The sequence below is a fragment of the Dama dama genome, chromosome 26 (assembly GCF_033118175.1).
Source record: "Dama dama isolate Ldn47 chromosome 26, ASM3311817v1, whole genome shotgun sequence".
In the NCBI taxonomy this organism is placed as follows: Eukaryota; Metazoa; Chordata; class Mammalia; order Artiodactyla; family Cervidae; genus Dama; species Dama dama.
The window spans coordinates 24,335,667-24,353,477 of NC_083706.1; the positions used below are offsets into that span (position 1 = coordinate 24,335,667).

Consider the following 17,811-nt stretch of genomic DNA (forward strand, 5'->3'; position numbering starts at 1 on the left):
CTTTATGACTTATTCAGATGAATGCAGAATTCAAGTCAGAGGCCTGGTGGGTTTGGTATCACCTTCAATAGGTCACAACTATCTAAAAAGGCTTTGTCCACCTGTCACTAAGGACATAATAGGGTGTAAAAGTCATCCTCTCGAAATTTTATATCAACATCTGCAATCACTTGTGCCTTAAATTGTCATGGAAATCAACAATGGGCTCACTTACTACTAAGGAAATAACAGGAGAATTTAACCCCTAATGTAACATGTCCCTCTATTTTCACAGATATACCTCTTCCAATGACATTAATGATTATTCCCACCACATGTTGAAAAGAATTGAAATGTAGGTAAAGAATTTGCTCTCGTTATGGTAGTCAATTGCGCACTCTATTGAACCCCACCCCAGATTTTGGTCAATCAAATAGGCTGATTACCAGTGTTTCAATCTCCATCCTTCTATCTGCTAGACCTACTTAGCATAACCCAAACAACCAGAATGAATTTGGAAAATAGCCTTTATTGAAAAAAGTTCTCAAGCTCTAAAGGATGTTTAACAAATCCTAATATCTAATCTTCTAAAAGTTCCCACTGATGTGGTATTTTTCATAAATTAAGAAAACGTTTAATACCAGTCACAATCAGGAATCAAAATTTTAAAAGCAATGTCCTTTATAATAAAATATGAAATACTCAGGGGTAGGTCTGACAGAGTCTATTTACTGCTTAGGAAGCCAGCTAAGCATCCCAGAGACCCTCCCCATTTTACTGTTTTATAGATGAGGGTGAAAACTTTACAGCTGTGACAGAGACTCTGCATCGCCCTGTGAAACCCTTGATGAGATAATTCTGGAGGCAGTGACAAGGGCATGTCCTTGGCAGAGGCTGCCAGCCACTCGCTGAGGCAGGCACCAAGTGGCCGTGGGGGGCCAGGTTAGAGCGTGAAAAGAGAAATCAACCCAACGAGTGGCTACCCATCTCCCTCCCCAAAATCTCCAAATTCTCTAGGAGACTTTTCATTTATAGAAGTGACTTTTTAGTTGCTTGTAGTTTAGTAGATCAGTATCTTCAATTTTTTTTTCACTAAAGCTTAAGTGGATGGCAACTCAACTCGGTTTATGAGCCAGTGTCAACACAATCTCCTACCCTTGCCCTTTAGTCTTTTCTCAGAAACTTGGCAGTCACCTCATAAGCCACATCACCGTCCTTCAGGGGCTACCTCCTACTGCCAGTGGAGGGCCACAGGAATGTGTGAGCAGAAGACAGCCGAGGGTGCCAATTGCTAAAGCAGCAAGCGCAATCTGATGCACCAAGGCGAGAAGGACCAGGGCCACATTACCATCCCTTCCATCATCGGGTCTTGAGCCATTCTCTCTTTCTGTGTCCATCTCCACTCTCAGAGGGCAGGTACCATGGTTTTTTCTTACACATCCAGCATCTAGTCAAGAGGCTGAGTTATAGCAGAATTAAGTATTTGTCAAATAACTGAATAAAGCAGTGTACTGCTTGGAAAAGCATTCAGAGCAGGACATACTAGGGAGAGTTTTTACAAATGGAAAGAACTCTGTATGAAGGAAATTTCAGGTTTTCTAGACACAGGTACATTAACATGGTGATTTTTTTTCTCTGAAATTTAGAAAATGTAGGATAAGTCCTTTTCTACATCAGGGAATATATTGGTAGTATGAATATATTGGTAGTATATATATATATATATCAAGGAAATAGTGACCCACTCCAGTATTCTTGCCTGGAGAATTCCATGGACAGAAAAGCCTGGCAGGCTAAAGTGTAGGGGGTTGCAAAGTTGGACATGACTGAGCAACTAACACACACACACACATATATATGTGTATGTGTGTGTGTGTGTGTGTGTATATATATATATATATATATATATATATATACAGGTTTGCTTGAAGTTAGGTACTTTTCAAATCAAATAAACTGAATACAAAGAAATTTAGGCCGCCTAGTGTCATTCCCAACCTTGCCAAATAAACACTCACCTCTGGAATGGCCTGGGAGAATCAACTCTCAATTCCACTATACTTTGTAACTGAGTTACAGAGTAACCTGCCAGCAATCCTCTCAGAATTCATGGGGCTGTTTAAATAGAGCAAAGTCCACAAAAAGTTCCACCGAGCTGCGCTGAGCAAAGGCCAGAGCCCCAGAAGAAAACAAGTGTGGCCTCTGAGCGAAGCTGACCTCACCCAGAGTGCAAACCCCACTGGCCCAGGGTAGGGGATCTGTGTGATTGGCAATGAGCCCTGTGCTGTCAGAGCTCCCGAGAGAGCTTCCAGGCTGGTTCCTGTTCTCTGGCATCTTCCTGCCTGTGACTTTGCTGCTGCTCCTTCTCATCGCCTACTTCAGGATCAAGCTGATGGAGGGTAAGTGAGAAGCCACCCCAGGCCGGGGTTAGAGGTCCTTTCCCAGGGCACACATCTGAAACAAGTCCACGGACTATCCGTCTTTCTGGGAGGCCTGGGATCACACATCTTTTGAGTGCATAGGGACTCATCAATAAAGCCCTCTTAAGATACCTTCACGGGGGAACATGGCAAGTTTGATCTCACCAGCAGTGTGGATGGTACACTAGGCTCTGAAGACCTGATGCAGGGATCCTTCACTGTAGCTCCCCGAAGACAGATGAACTGGGAACCAGCAATTTGGACACACGACTGCTTGTCTCTCTCAGGCAAATAGATTCACAAACATTACCTGGTGTTACATTGTCTGCTGTCTGCCTGACAGGCATGCATGTGTGTGTAAGTCCCTGCGAGTGTGTGCGTATACACTTCTTTCTCATCCATTAAACTTCTATTAAGGAAACAAGCCATCATTGTGCTATCAGAGTGTTTGGTAAATGTCAAGCTCTAATAGATATCTGATGGCTTGGTGTGAATTTACTATGAAAGTGTGGTCTTTAGGTGGGGGGAGAAAAGAAACCTCAGGAAGCTTAAAGTGGTGCTGCTGGGTCCTGGATTGAGACTATTTATTCTGCTGTAACTGAAAAGAAATGAAACTGCATTGTAGTTTGATTGACTAAGTGTTAATAACGTATCCAGCAAATGCTAGACTAATATGAGAGGTTAATAGCTATTTTAGTAATATCAACAAAAACCAGTAACATTCCTTAAGCTGGATGGTGTTGTGTTAGCCAAAAAACAAACTTGAAGTCTGTCTTCCCACCCTCCTTTGCTTCTGTCTGCTCCCATCTAGGATCTGCATATCCTTTTTTGGAGTCATTCCTGATTACATTTTCCAGTGTGAGCAGACAACCTTAGACGAGGCGTGCCTTCATTTTTATGTGGATCCAATCCAATTCCAAATTTCCCTTTCTTATTTAAAACAAACAAACAAACAAACCTTTGAGAACATATAGCTTTTAAAATTATAGTTCTTTCTGTAACTGTTTTCCTAAGGGCAAGCAGTTATATATCTTCTCTCCAGTTTGAGGGCAAAAGAGATCACTTGGCCCCAAATAAAATATCACCAGTTTGAATCTCTATTTAGTAGCTCCCACTTTAAAATTGTAAACAGATGGTCAAACGTCATGTCATCAATCTTATAAACAGGGTTATGGCAAGTGTAATCATTCCTATTTTGTCCTGTAAAGAAAGGGACATTGATAGATTAACTAGTGTGTTCACAGAACCCCAGAGTCTTGCATCCTGAAACAGAAAATTATGCTGCCTGCCTCATACATCCTAGTCCATCAGGCAAGAGATGCATTTTAAGATGTGATGGAAAGCACGTGGAGGTATCATAATCATTAATCCCATATTTCAAGCCTTAGGCGGTAACAGTGCATGAAAATTTAATTAGTATGTAGAGAACATCAATTTTTTTGCAAAGAAAGGAAATTCCCTAACATCCTGCACTCTTTAATCTATTTCCATTGCCTTGAGTAAGTTCTTGAGGTAGAGGTCTGATTCTTGAACTTTCCATCACCAAACCCTTCATCAGCCTCTGCCAGGGACATGTCACCTCTGCGTGGGTGGAAGTTTTGATGATCTTACCTCCCCAAGTCCTGAGATTTCTAAATTGCTACATTCAGTGCTACTCAAAATACCATCACCCTGATCATGAACAAATTGCTTGCTAAAATAAGCAACATTGCCAAAAACAGTCACCATGAAAAAGAAATTGTGTCTCTCAAAAGTCTGAAAGTTTTGTATGCAGTTAGATGTAAAATTAGGTCAGGAAAAGTGATCAGGTTCTGACCTTCAGCAATTGACATTCTTAAACAGGTAACTGGGTATTGAAAATGTGCAGTGTGGCTAGGCGTCTCTCACTGAACTTTATAAATACACACACACACACACACACACACACACACATATACATGCTTTGGTGGTTAGCAATAGAAAAAAAAAAGAAAGGATTTAGAGAAATCAGAGTAAGTTAAGGGTTAATAGAGTGAAATTGTTAAGATCTCAGGTGAAAGGGTCAAACCAAATGGGAGTTTGAATTTCAGCTCTGTAACAAAGGTCACACTGCCTAACCTTTCTTGTTTTGTTTTTTTTTTAACATATGCAATTTATCTTACAGGTTGGGTATTTAAAAATAAAACATATTTGGTAACAATTAGCTGAAGAAAAACATAGCTAAAATTGAGGGTTTTAAAGAAAAATTGTTAAGTATGTACTCTAATCTTTAATAGACCATAACATATACATTTGTCAGAAGATTCCATTGAGGGAACAGTGATTCTTGACTGGTCTGTCAAAGCATGAATAAATCAACTGTGTAAAAGCTCTCTTAACATATCAAACAATCTTTACAGAGAGTGATTAGAGTCCTCAAAGTCTCCATAAAATAATCCATTTACATTCACTGTCCCCTGGTGCTAGTGGTAAAGAACCTGCCTGCCAATGTAGGAGACATAAGAGAAACTGGTTCAATCCCTGGGTCGGGAAGATCCCCTGGAGGAAGGCATGGCAACCCACTCCAGTATTATTGCCTGGAGAATTCCATGGACAGAGAAGAGCCTGGTGGGCTACAGTCCATGGGGTCACACAGAATTGGACACAACTAAAGTGATTTAGGATGCATGCCCAATTAAGTGGCATACGACCTAAACTCTTGAAGCTTCAGTTTCTTCATTGTAAAATAGAATTAATAGCAGGATGTAGCTGTAGGGTTGGTGTGGGGATTAAATGAGGTGATACATGTAAGGTTTTTAACAGTGTCTTTTCTGAATAATGTTCAGTCATTATGGCACCTGCTGATTTATTAATATGGACTCTAAGAAGAGAGTGTTTGTGTCATTATAATAACTATCATTAAAATATACCTGTGTGTGTGCTAAAAATACTGGAGTGGGCTGTCATACCCTCCTCCAAGGGATCTTCCTGACCCAGGGATCGAACCCATGTCTCACGTCTCCTGCACTGGCAGGCGGGCTCTTTACCACAAGCACCACCTGGGAAGCCAGTAGCCATATTAAACTTGAAGACAAAATTACCTTTACTTAAAAATAAAATAAGTTATAAAAAATGTACTTAAAATTAAGTAAATTGCCCAAGGCACTCACTCAGAAAATGGTAGAGACAGGCTCTCTGGCTCCAGAAATAGCCCTTTCAGCTAAAACACTACCCCTGGAGTATTGAATACAGAGTAGGTGTTCAGTAGGTATCTGCTGAATGGAGGAATACTTTCAGCCCAGGCAAATAAGCTCATCACCAACATGAGAGCCAATGGTGGGAGAATTTAAAGAAGGCAAGAATCTTACAAAAATTTTGAGGGGATTATCAATCTCTTCAACAGGGTAGTTATTGATGATGGTGATTTCTCAGCATGAAGACTTAGCTCTGAATCAAGGAGATGACATTTCTTCACCTGTGGCCCAACAAAGACAATGTCATTGCCTGCAGAATATTCTTCAATTGCAAACTCTGATGTTCTCACGGCCACTTGCCTATTCTCACCTGTCTAATCTCTCTATGCTCTCCTAAAAGTTCCATTAACATGAAGTGATGGCCAAATTACAAGCTCTTTCAGTATTGTAAGCTATTTCTCTTGCTCTCTGCACTGAGCCTGGCACAGACACTCGGTTTAGGGAGGGACAGCTCATTGCAGAAGACGGGTTTCCTTTGGTCTCTCTCCCTAGGTTTTCACACTTCTAGTTCTTTGTGTCATTATTCAGATCGCCCATTCTCAGTTCTACAGTTTGTATCCTGGCTCCTCATTCAAAGCATCTGTTGTACAGTTAGCCTTTGGTAATGAAGAATGAGGGAAAAAATTACTCATATTGCAATGAGGCTATAACCTAAGGCATGGGCTATCTGAAGCAATACCTTTGAACTAGAAATTATCTCTTTGGAAAGGCAGTGAAATTGAGCAGCTGAAAGTACAGGCTCTGGAGTCAAGACTGCCTGGAATCAAATCCTAAATCCATCAGTTTCTATGATCTTGGGCAAACTGCCTCATTTTGATTTCTCTACACCTTCATTTGTTCATCTGTAAACTAAGAGTAAGTGACTACACATAAGAATCAAATAAGACCCACAAAGGGCTTTTCACAGTATTTGGCACAAGAGTGATCAACAAACATGAGCTGTTAAAACTTGAGGCTCGTGTAACCTAAGACCTGAAAGCCTCCAACGCATGTGTACCCTCTCTCAACTAAGATGACAAGCAATGTGGGATCACGCAGTCAGAGAGTGCTCGCGTCGTGGGGTACATGGCATATAAAATGTCTGGCAAGGAATAAATTGCTAGGATTTGACATGTGGGCCAAAAAGAACATTTTCAGGTTTAATTCTATAAACATGCATTATCTCCTATGAGATTATAAACTCCTTGTCTCTGGCTTCGATAATGTGATTAATTATAATTCTGGAAACAAACTTTAAAGAGTAACAATAGTTTCTGTTACACGTGTTGGTGGTAGTCAGAAAGAAGGCTGTTGTGGTTTTTTTTTTTTTTTTTTTTGATGTATCAGGAAGATCTCAAAGGATAACTGTCAGGATTTCAGGGCTGAAGATCAAATTCATTATTGTGAGAGAGGTAACAGGTGAAAGCACCAGAGCAGATAAGGATGTACAGAAAAATGCTTACATAATAAAAGCCAAGGGGAGGAGCAAGATTGGGGTGGGGGTCACGGGAAGGGAGCTCATGTCAAATGCTACAGAGGGAGGAAACTGGGGATTAGAAGATGACACGAGTTAGTAATTATGATGTCACTGATAAGTTTAATATTTCAGTAGCTTTAAGTAAAGTTATATTTTAAGGGATTAGGGAGTAAGTGAAAATTGGAATCTCAAGTTTTCAGTCAAAGGTAAAGAGGGGACAAATATGACGTGTCTGAAGACTATAAATGCTGAAACACATTTTTGGCATGGAGGACCAGGACATAAACCCTCTCTTACTCATTTCCATATCCCTAGGCCTTACATTAGACAGGCTTAATAAATGTTTATTGAATGTGGAAGTCTTAATACATTTAATCAACACTTAATCTACTGAATATAAAATATACTTAACATGTAATGATTTTTATTACAGTGGTAACTTGCCCAGTCTAACCATGATCATTCTTTAGAAATAAGCATTTACATTTTTGGGGGGAGAGGTTGAGAAGCAAAGGAGCGATTCTGCAGTAGTAGTTGCTCTGATGGCCATGACTTCTGTAACCACCAGGATAGAAGTGCTGGCCAATTACACCTTAGGAGCTGTGAATGACCAGCGGCACTCAGCTGCCTCTGAAGTATTAACTAGTATTTTTCCTTTCAGTTAATGAAGAACTGTCACAGACTCCTGATCACCAACACAGTCTCAACGCTGGCTCTTCCCCCTACCAGAGAAAGAAGCGGATGTGACCGTCAGGGACGGATCAGTGGCCAAAACACAGTAGATTTCCGCTGGTCAGAGAGTAACAGTCAATGGCTTAGCAATAAAGTAGGTTAATAAACCAGATCCACGCAAGACAGAACACTAAGATGCTTGGTCCGACCTATATTGAAAAGTGGCAGCTGTTGTCCAAGGGGACAGCTATGAGACTCAGCTTAACCAGCAGTTCTTCAGAGTCCCAAGATTTTGTTGGATGGTCTATGGACTGGATACTTAAAAACTTTTGTAACATAAACTTTTATAGAACCACGTCTACTCTGAAGGGCATTATTTTTTAACTAAAATTCTTCAGCATCATTATTACGTAATTCCATGGAAGGTGGCATTATTCTGACTTTGGAGGTGAAGAAACTCTGGTAGAGATCAAACGAATAGCAAAAGATGAGTGCCTGTGTTTTCCTCCTGTGAGTTCCCACTTCCTCCTCTTGACACTCAGCGAGGCCAGAGGTCACCTTTTCAGGCCTTATTTCTGGCCCTCGGTTTGCTTCTTCCCTTTCCCAGGTGCTTTCGCAAATCCCATCATCATTGTGAGAAGCCACAACAAGAGCCTCTCTTCACTGGGTATGGATCATCATGAAGGCAGCTTTCAGCATGACACCGCTTGGAAACACTGGCCATTTGGTGAGAAAAGTAAAGAAGACAATGTTCATGGAACTCACATGGAGAATAACTCAAGACCTTGCCTCGAACACCCAACTTCAGGGAGCATTTCTAAATTCGGAAAGAAGTCAACGTTTCACCAGCAGCAACCACCAAGCTGAGCCCCTGTGCCACAAAGCAGCTTCTCACTGGCTATTTCACAGATGGTAGCATATAAATAAATGTCAGTGCTACTCTCTGTGATGATCGAGAGAGGTGGAATGGGGGTGGGAGGCAGGCAAAAAAAAAAAAAAAAAAAAAGAGAGATTTCACTAGCAGGATTCTTTCAGCGAGAGCGCCAAAGAGCCAATCTAGGTAACTGAGAAGAAACATTTAATTCAAAGTAGTAGTTAAAACTACTACCTTGCTCATCACAGTTTCCTAGTTAATGTTAGCAAAAGACACTTAACATGTCCTAAGTGAAAGTCTGGTTATACTCCAATGTTTGCATGTGAATCCAACAGGCTATTAGATTATAAAACAATGAATTTGTTCACCTGAAAGAAATGCATTTTATGTAGTGACATAGAAATATGCAAAAGATCATGTGGCTGATCCAAAGCAAGAATGCTATTCTCTGCTTCTCTTCCCTCTCCTCCCTCACTCTCCAATTCTTCATATGCCTCCAATGAGTTATCGTCTCCATTTGCACTTATTGCATAATATGAAATTCACTATTCAACTGGAGGACACTCATTTCTGGGTTTTATTGTATTTGATTACAAGGAAAATGTCTGCTGGGGCTTCCAGACTGAGGTAATTTAGTATAAGTGTGCATGCCATATGGAAGGAGTAACAATATTCTTTCAATTCTGGGAGGGATCTCGTTATAGCCTCTGGCGGAAATCAGCTTATGTAAAAATGTTTTCTTTGACAGAAGGCGTAGAAGGTTCGGCCACTAAGGTTTGCTCCAACTTCTCTTGGAAACAGGCACTCCCAAAGCCTGACTGATGACTCTGGTAGATGCATTCCACCACCTTTGCCCGAGCAGAGAAAATGCATCTCACCTACTATGGTAACAGAGGAGCTCTAAACATACATATTTTTAACATAACCCAGTTGTACAATGCAGGACCTGATTTCTTTGTTGCTGTTGGGTAAGATGAGAGTACAAGGAATTTCTAAAGAAATCATGAGTAGAGTCATGAGTGTTTTTATATGCAGAGAGAAATAGAAACTAGTTTTCTCATGGAGAAACCAAGTCCAAGGGTTTTACTACCATCTGCTTGAAGGCACTGTACTGGATTTGATGAGTACAAATCCAGTACTCACAGACTGCAGCCACTCAGCTGCCCAGTCACATCTTTGCCCTCCACCTGCTAAGAGTCTAGCAGGTTCCTGCTCATGGCTGCTGTCACAGAGACCAGGCTGGCGGTCTCCTTAATATTTCATCCTATATTGTTTCTTCCTATGTGCCGAAGCATTTCATCAGGGGCCAAACATGCTCCTAAGTGGTCTCCCTTCAATAACTACTAACCTTATTTCTAATGTTCTAGTATCTGAATGAACTCTCAAATCCGTTTCCCCGACATGAGACTTTCAATAAAACAATGGATGCTCTAAGTGCTGTTATATTGCCATCTATTCAACAACAAAAATTTATTTTACAGAGCGAACCTAAAGCTGTTAATATCATCCATCTTGTTAACTGTGTCGGTAATTTGGAAATGTGGCATTGGGACACCAAGTCCATGACTTCACATTCTAAGCTTAGACATGTTGATAAAATACAAAATGGGGCAGGGAAGGGCACACATCATGTTCTCTAAAGTGTTATTCACAATCCTTTAAAGAAAAAATGTATTTATAAGTAGTTTGACCAGGTAACAACCTCCAGTATTTTCTAGATATATTATAGTAGTAGCAACTGGAAAATCAAGGACACACACTTTCACACACCAACAACAGTTTTTCTTTGAAATCTAAGTTCTTTGGCAAAACTATAGCTCAAAAATCAGTCGTAACGGTGAAACACATTTTGTAAATTAATTTTCTGACTACTTATAAAAAGTTAGAATTTTTCCAAACAAATGCTCCTGAGTCTTGCTTTCTGAATTTATAATTAGTGTGCTTATCAGAAGCAGCCTCTCATTTTATCAGCATTTATGCAAAGGCATTCACCCTGGCAAATGAGTGACAGAACATAGACAGGAAGTACATATCTAAAAAATTTTTATTTATAATTAGGGGACCAAACCAGATGATCCTAAGGGACATCAAACCCGAATATTCATTGGAAGGATTGGTGCTATGCTGAAGCTCCAATACTTTGGCCACCTGATGCAAAGATCTGACTCATTGGAAAAGACCCTGATGCTGGGAAAGGTTGAGGGCAAGAGAAGGGGACGACAGAGAATGAGATGGTTGGATGGCATCACCAGCTCAATGGACATGAGTTTGAGCAAACTCAGAGAAATAGTGAAGGATGGGGAAGATTGATGTGCTGCAGTTCATGGGGTTGCGAAGAGTCGGACACTACTTAGCGACTGAACAAAAAACACCACCACCACCAGACTGAAATTCTTTCTGTTAAGAAAATTCACATCCATATTCCCAAACTCAAATTGTTAAGAGCAGAGATTCCAAACCTTTATTAAGGCAATAAAGAGCCTTTTGAGAATTTAGCGAGAGCCAGGAATAATTTTTTAAATCTCTAGGAAAAGTGAGTATACCTGTAAATTTGCATATATTGGGAGAAAGCCTAGACCCTTGGAGTCCGTCAAGAAGTCTGTGGTAAGGAAGCCTGTAGTCAAGAATCTTAGGAAAAAATTGTGTTGCCTCTTACACTGGCCACCTTACTTACGCTGGATGAGTAGACCATATTGGGTTTCTGACATTGCAGGGCTCACAGGAAAGTTGGGTCTATACAATTCAAACTTTCCCTAGAGGCTTCCCAAGTAACTTAGTCCATAATGGTACAGAATTCTATTCTGCAAAGTTCTCATAAGAACACAGCTCAGACTGGCAGAATCTCCCATTACTTACCTTTGGTGGATTAATTCACGTAGTGCTGTTAATACTCACAGTGGTAAACTTTTTGGAGGGCATTATTGTGCCAGGAGCTCCACTAGGCACATGACACATTTTACTTCATCTAACCATGAGAATATGCCTGGTGTGGGATGTATTACTACCCTCACTTCACAGACGTTTAAGTACCTTCATTGAAGTCACGCGGTTCAGTTACTCAGCAAAAGGCATTGCAATGCCCAGCTGTAGGAGTCTAAAGCCTGTGTTTCTGAAGCAAAACATTTTATACAACTTGAAGCTACTATACACCCAATTTGGCATCATGACTATTCAGAGGGTCAGTGTTTTGGGCCCTGGCCAAGGATCAGGAGTTGGACACCTCGGATTTGCCAGCCGACTGTGTTCTTTTGGGGTCAACTCCCCGCTGTGGCCTGATCCCAGCACATTCACGAACAGGTGCATGCGAGGACCCACGCAAGCCCATGTGGACTTCTGCAAATACCGTTCAGCCTATGCTCACTGAGTCAGCGGTGACATTCACATGTCCTGTGCAAGCGTGTAAGACCCTACGGGAAACTGACCAGAGCACCACATTCAGAAGAGCAATGTTCTCAACTGGATTTCATTTTAAATTATGGCGCTTTTATGGGATTTCTTAGCCTTTCATCATGGAATATTTTAACAGAATGAAATAACCAACCCCTACTTACCACCTCCTGGCTTTAGCAATTATCAACTCACAGCCAATCTCGTTTCACCTAAAGCACAACTCACTCCTCCCTATCCTCATGTTATTTTGAATTCTCAGATAATTATATCATGTTTCACAGACATCATACAATTTTATCCATAAGTAAGGGGAAAACTTAAAAGTCCACACTGGGCAGTAGTTACACTAGTTTTTTATGACCGGGGTCCTGGTGATGATCACTCCATGAACTGTGGTCTATGCAGTGAGGAATGCTGTGTGCATCACAAAGGGAAACAGAAACTACTCATGACAGTGAAATGCCAAAAATTCACCAACTCTATGCATTTTTTTAACAATATCATTTTTCATCCTGCTGTGGCCTGTGGAATATGCATTATTCTGTTTCCTGCGTTCCACACGAGATCACTGGAAGGTTTATGTGATAGAGTCATAAAAACCCTATATAACTAAAAGGAATTATTGCTTGTCATCCTCAAATTATATTGCTTTTTGACTTAAGAAACAATTAGCACCTGGATGTCTCATAGCAGTGAACTGTTGACCTACATTCTTATTCTACCTCTTGGGATTTTAAGCTCAGTTCACAGGATGAAAATGTAACATTCTGAGAATTATTTTGCAAGAAACACAAAATACTAAAATAGAAGGTCTTGCTTTCATCATCACAGGTGGCATGATGAACATGATTCCCAGATGCTTCTTGGGTACCAAGCCCCCACAGATATTCTGAATATCTCTGAGACCCCAAACTCTGTCCTTGCCATCTCAGCTGCTAAAACTGAGCCCTGACTGAACATGGCATTTCTGGAGCTGCCAGAGACACACTTAGTCTCCTATCACTGTAGCTATCATTAGAAATTTAGAAGAATGTGGTTCTCAAAAAACTATGGCAATATCAACCTCTGCTTTAAATAAAAAGGCTACATACACACATTTTCTGATGCAAATTATATTTACAGAGTCGTATTTGGTTCCATTATATCTCTGTGGCTTGGCTTGCTGAGATAGGTTTCCCCAGAGAGGAGGAGTTGTTTATGTAATAATTCTAGAGAAAGCAAGAAAGATTTTTCACAAGGTGAGAGAGAATTCTGTGGGAACTGATCCCAAAGAAGATAGCCATGCAAATTATATTTAACATGTTCACTTTAAATAACTAGGGAAAGACATTCTTCATTTTAAATGAAATAAGCCATCATACCGTGTTGGTCATTTGCTGTATAATTCTTTTAACATTGAAAGAAAATGAGTCTGGGCAAAAGCTTCACAGTGAACCATCCTGCTCAGAAACGGATGCAGCCCTCGGCAGAGCCCGTTCTGCCTGAGGCATTAAGAGTCAGTGGACTGTTAAGCAAAACTGAAGCAGCGGACCAGATTTTAGACGGTGCAGCTAAAATATTTCCTGAAACAAAACAAAAAATACACAAAGAAAACAAGCAAAAATATGCCTTGGAGAACTTGGACAAGCTGGGGGGTGGATTATGTAACCAGGCAGAAGGAACTGGCATTCCAAAGAGTAGATTTACAAACATTTGACATTGTTTTAGCCATTTGAAATTGGTGAAGCTGGCAGCAGCATGAAATTATAAAATATCTGAATAACAGATTTAAAAAATGCTACATCCCACAAAATACTAGAACCTCTGACTGACAGGAGGACTCGAGCTTATTTTTCAAAACCTTCATAAAAAAAGAAGTGATAAGTTTAGAGAATAAACAGACTTTATTTTATAACAGTATTACAGAAAGCAAAATATCATTTAATACAACTTGCAGCTGCTAGATATCTAATCTGGCATAACTATACATGGGGGCAAAGCAAAGCAAAGAATGTTCAATACAGTTAATACGTCCCTATCAGGTCTCTGGCATCAGCTTTACTGGTGTAACTTTCTTACAACTGTCAAAAAAACCCCACCATGGCCCTACTCCTCCAACCCAGCATCCTCACACCTGTGAGTCATCACGCTATCTGAAAGAGATACACCTGCTTGATAAACAAAAGGTCAGTTTTTACATGGAGACAAGGGGGTTTAATACAAAGCGAAGTGTTCTACACAAGTGTTCAAATAGTGGAAAGTATGGAAATGTGGACATGTTAGGAAAGAAAGCACTAAGGTTTTTAAGCTGCCTGAATGTTTTAGTAGGAGGGGAGAAAGTCTTGCCTCTCCCCTCTGGTTTCTGGAATGCTGCCGAAGAGCCCATGTCGGAGAAGGACGGGCACCGCGGTGCGGCAGGGTCTCTGCACACAGTGCGTGGTCAGTGAACTTCATCATGGTTCTCCAGTCCGCAGATTCCCGGACTTCCTGCTCCAAAGTAAAAAGTCACAGGACTGGAAAGTCAAAAGGGTTCATTATCAAAAAATAGCCCCAAGGAAATTTTCAAAACATTAGAAAATTTTCATAATGTAAGAAACACTTTTAAATCTGCATTAACATTTCCTCATACAGTGTATTTACCACAAACTGAAAACTGTAAATATTGACTTCTAAGAACCCAGTGGGAAGCATCCGGAAGAAGGAAAGCCACTCTCAAAATCAAAATGAGTCACAGAGTCTCCTTTCCGCACAACAGCACCCGATCCAGTGAACGGCACCGTACCAGCTGGGGCTGGCTTTGTTCACTATCATTTGATCAAAATGAGTCACAGAAAGCAGGTAGTTGTACACAAAGTAAACAGGAAACAAAAGACAAAACTCTCTAACTAAAAAAACAAAAAAGAAAGAAAAGAAGTGATATTAAGAAGTGGTTATAAAACAAAACAATATATTAAAATGCGGGGGAATGGTATGGACCAGAGCTGTTAAGGTAAGGTTTGGTGTTGGCGTTTTAATTCTTCAGGCTTCTGGCCATTGGAACCAGTCGTGGTATAAATTCGCTGGAGCAGTGGTGTGGCATTAAGACTTGGAATGGTCAAAATTCTTCAGGTTCACAAAGTTGAGTGTTGTCTATAAAATGAATTTCTAGGAGGAAAATAAAAGAGAGAGAGAAGGCTTAAATATTCCAAAGACAGAGGCTTGGGGGAAAAAATGTAAGATTCATTAAATTCCAAATGAAGTAATCGACAATTTCTATTTGCCTGGTTCTACAGTAAATAGTACTTTACCAGAAGACAAACATGAGAATCTGATTCGCTCTTGAGGGCCTTAAAATACCTGGAGGATTGACGAGCACACTGGAAACAAGTGGTAAGTAAGAATCTGACCAAAAATTTAACTATAAAACAGAGGTAATTCACATAGTAAAAATCTAAAAAATATATTTTCAAAACCAGTGTAGGTTTCAAAGTTAGCTTCAAGAAAGAAGGAAAAATAATTTTGATTTCATTGAAATGAATAAAAGGTGCCTCAGGTTAGGAGAACAGAATGAGGAAAGATGTAAGAAAGGGAGAAAGTATATGGTATTAGGTTGGTGCAAGAGTAATTGCAATTTTGCATTGTTGAAATTTGCCATTTGATACTGGAATATATCCTTAAATAAATGCAGTTATGTTATACATCATTTTAATGTGCATTTCTTGCTTTATGATTTTTGCTAATGACTTATTACTTGCTGTTTATTTATATTTATTTTAGACTATAGAAATGATGCTAGACAAAAAGCAAATTCAAGCGATTTTTTAATTCAAGTTCAAAATGGGTCATAAAGCAGCAGAGACAGCTCAAAATATCAACAACATATTTGGCCCAGGAACTGCTAATGAACATACAGTGCAGTGGTGGTTCAAGAAGTTTTGCAAAGGAGACGAGAGCCTTGAAGATGAGAAGCATAGTGGCCAGCCATCAGAAGTTGACAATGATCAATGGAGAGGATCATTGAAGCTGATCCTCTTACAACTACATGAGAAGTTGCCCAAGAACTCAACGCTGACCGTTCTATGGTTGTTTGGCATTTGAAGCAAATTGGAAAGGTGAAAAAGCTCCAGAAATGGGTGCCTCATGAGCTGACCAAAAATCAACAAAATCGTCATTTTGAAGTGTTGTCTTAATTCTGTGCAACTGCAATGAACCATGTCTCGGTCCAGTTGTGACATGAGATGAAAAATGGACTGTATACAACTACTAGCGACTGCCACCTCAGTGGCTGGACAGAGAAGAAGCTGCAAAGCACTTCCCAAAGCCAAACCTGCACCCCCAAAAAAGGTCATGGCCATTGTTTAGTGGTCTGCTGCCAGCTGATCCACTGCAGCTTTTTGAATCCTAGTGAAACCAATACATCTGAGAAACATGCTCAGCAAATTGATGAGGTGAACCAAAAAGGGCAACGCCTACAGCCAGCACTGGTCAACAGAATAGGCCCAATTCTTCTCTACGACAATGCCCAACCATACATCACACAACCAATGCCTCAAAAGTTGAACGAACCAGGCTACCAAGTTCTGTCTCATCTGCCATATTCACCTGACCTCTTGCCAACTGACTACCACTTTTTCAAGTATCTTGACAACTTTTCGCAGGGAAAATGCTTCCACAACTAGGATACAGAAAATGATCTCCAAGAGTTTGTAGAATCCCAAGGCACGGATTTTTATGCTATAGGAATAAACAATTTTATTTCTCATTGGCAAAAATGTGTTGATTGTAATTGTTCCTATTTTGATTAATAAAGATGTGCTTGAGCCGAGTTATAACAATTTAAAATTCAGGGCCCGAAACCACATATTACTTTTGCACCAACATAACAGTTGAGTATACAGATTATGGGGTGGAGGACAGGAATGAATGAGGCAGGGGGTGGGGGAGAGAGAGGACAGTGGAGGAATGGAAGTGATGGGGGCTAAGCCTTGGTATGGGGAGTAATCAAAGGCAAGAAAAAAACACGAGATCTACTTTTTAATAACAGACTGAGAAGTATGAGCTTGATTTACCGGGTTGGTGGCAAAGTTAGTTAGGGCTTTTCCAGAAAGGTACTTTGTGGCCAACACAATAAAACATAAAAATAATGAATTCAGAGAGAGCATTCAGACAAAAAATAAAAAGCAGTCAACTATCCATCTACTGCAATGACTTCAGAATGAGTCAGGGAACCAGGGGTGGCCCAGTTGACATAAGGCTGACAAACCCAGAAGAGGAGGAGCTTGGATCTGACTGGAGACACCAGAGGAGACTAACAGGTATGGAATCTGGGACCTCAAAAATAGCGGAATGAGGGGCCTAGAGCCTGGGTGAGGTCATAAGATTAGGGATGTAGATCGGCAAGTTGGCACCAATGGACACATGAGACCAACTGATGGAACTAGTCTCACGTGAGTATGTCTTGAGGAAGCCAACTATCAAAGGTAGGTAGGTAGGAGAGTGGACTAAAATAAAGTGGACAGGGAGGCAGACAAAATGTAAGGATGGTGCATTATCTCTGCAAGAGAAAGGAGTTTTAAGAAGGCAATTGTTTCACTTTCTATTTCAGCTTGGTTGAAATTTTTGGCAAATGGTAGGTGATTAGAGAGGGCAGTGGAGAGCAGTAATTAATGTCCTTTCCAAGAAGCATTGGTCCAAAGTCAATTAGATTGTACATTCTTTTGATTAGATAAAATTGCCTTGTTTTAATGAAAAAATTTCCCACCAAGTAGATTTATCACAGATATTAGTATAGCCTCTTGATTATTCAGGACAGATTGCCTAATCGAATTCACGGTTCTCCACCTGGCTGTC

The 17,811-nt window shown here is 40.4% G+C and overlaps 2 protein-coding genes across 12 annotated transcripts in view; one reads left to right on the top strand and one right to left on the bottom strand.

Annotated features, from left to right (window-relative positions):
• The first annotated feature begins 857 nt into the window (after nucleotides 1-857).
• Nucleotides 858-10,047, top strand: SMLR1 (small leucine rich protein 1). The gene is given in 5 exon segments (XM_061130087.1): nucleotides 858-921; nucleotides 1,148-1,239; nucleotides 2,107-2,226; nucleotides 2,228-2,378; nucleotides 7,729-10,047. Coding segments are annotated over 5 exon segments (513 nt in total). The 3' UTR covers nucleotides 7,815-10,047.
• Nucleotides 10,048-13,867: 3,820 nt separating this feature from the next.
• The window catches only part of EPB41L2 (erythrocyte membrane protein band 4.1 like 2), a 205,010-nt gene continuing 201,066 nt past the window's right edge, over nucleotides 13,868-17,811 (bottom strand). For all 11 annotated transcript variants that reach the window (XM_061130599.1, XM_061130604.1, XM_061130603.1 and 8 more), the window contains one exon: nucleotides 13,868-15,126. The gene's annotated coding sequence lies outside the window, so the exon portion shown is untranslated. The remainder of the gene's footprint in view (nucleotides 15,127-17,811) is intronic.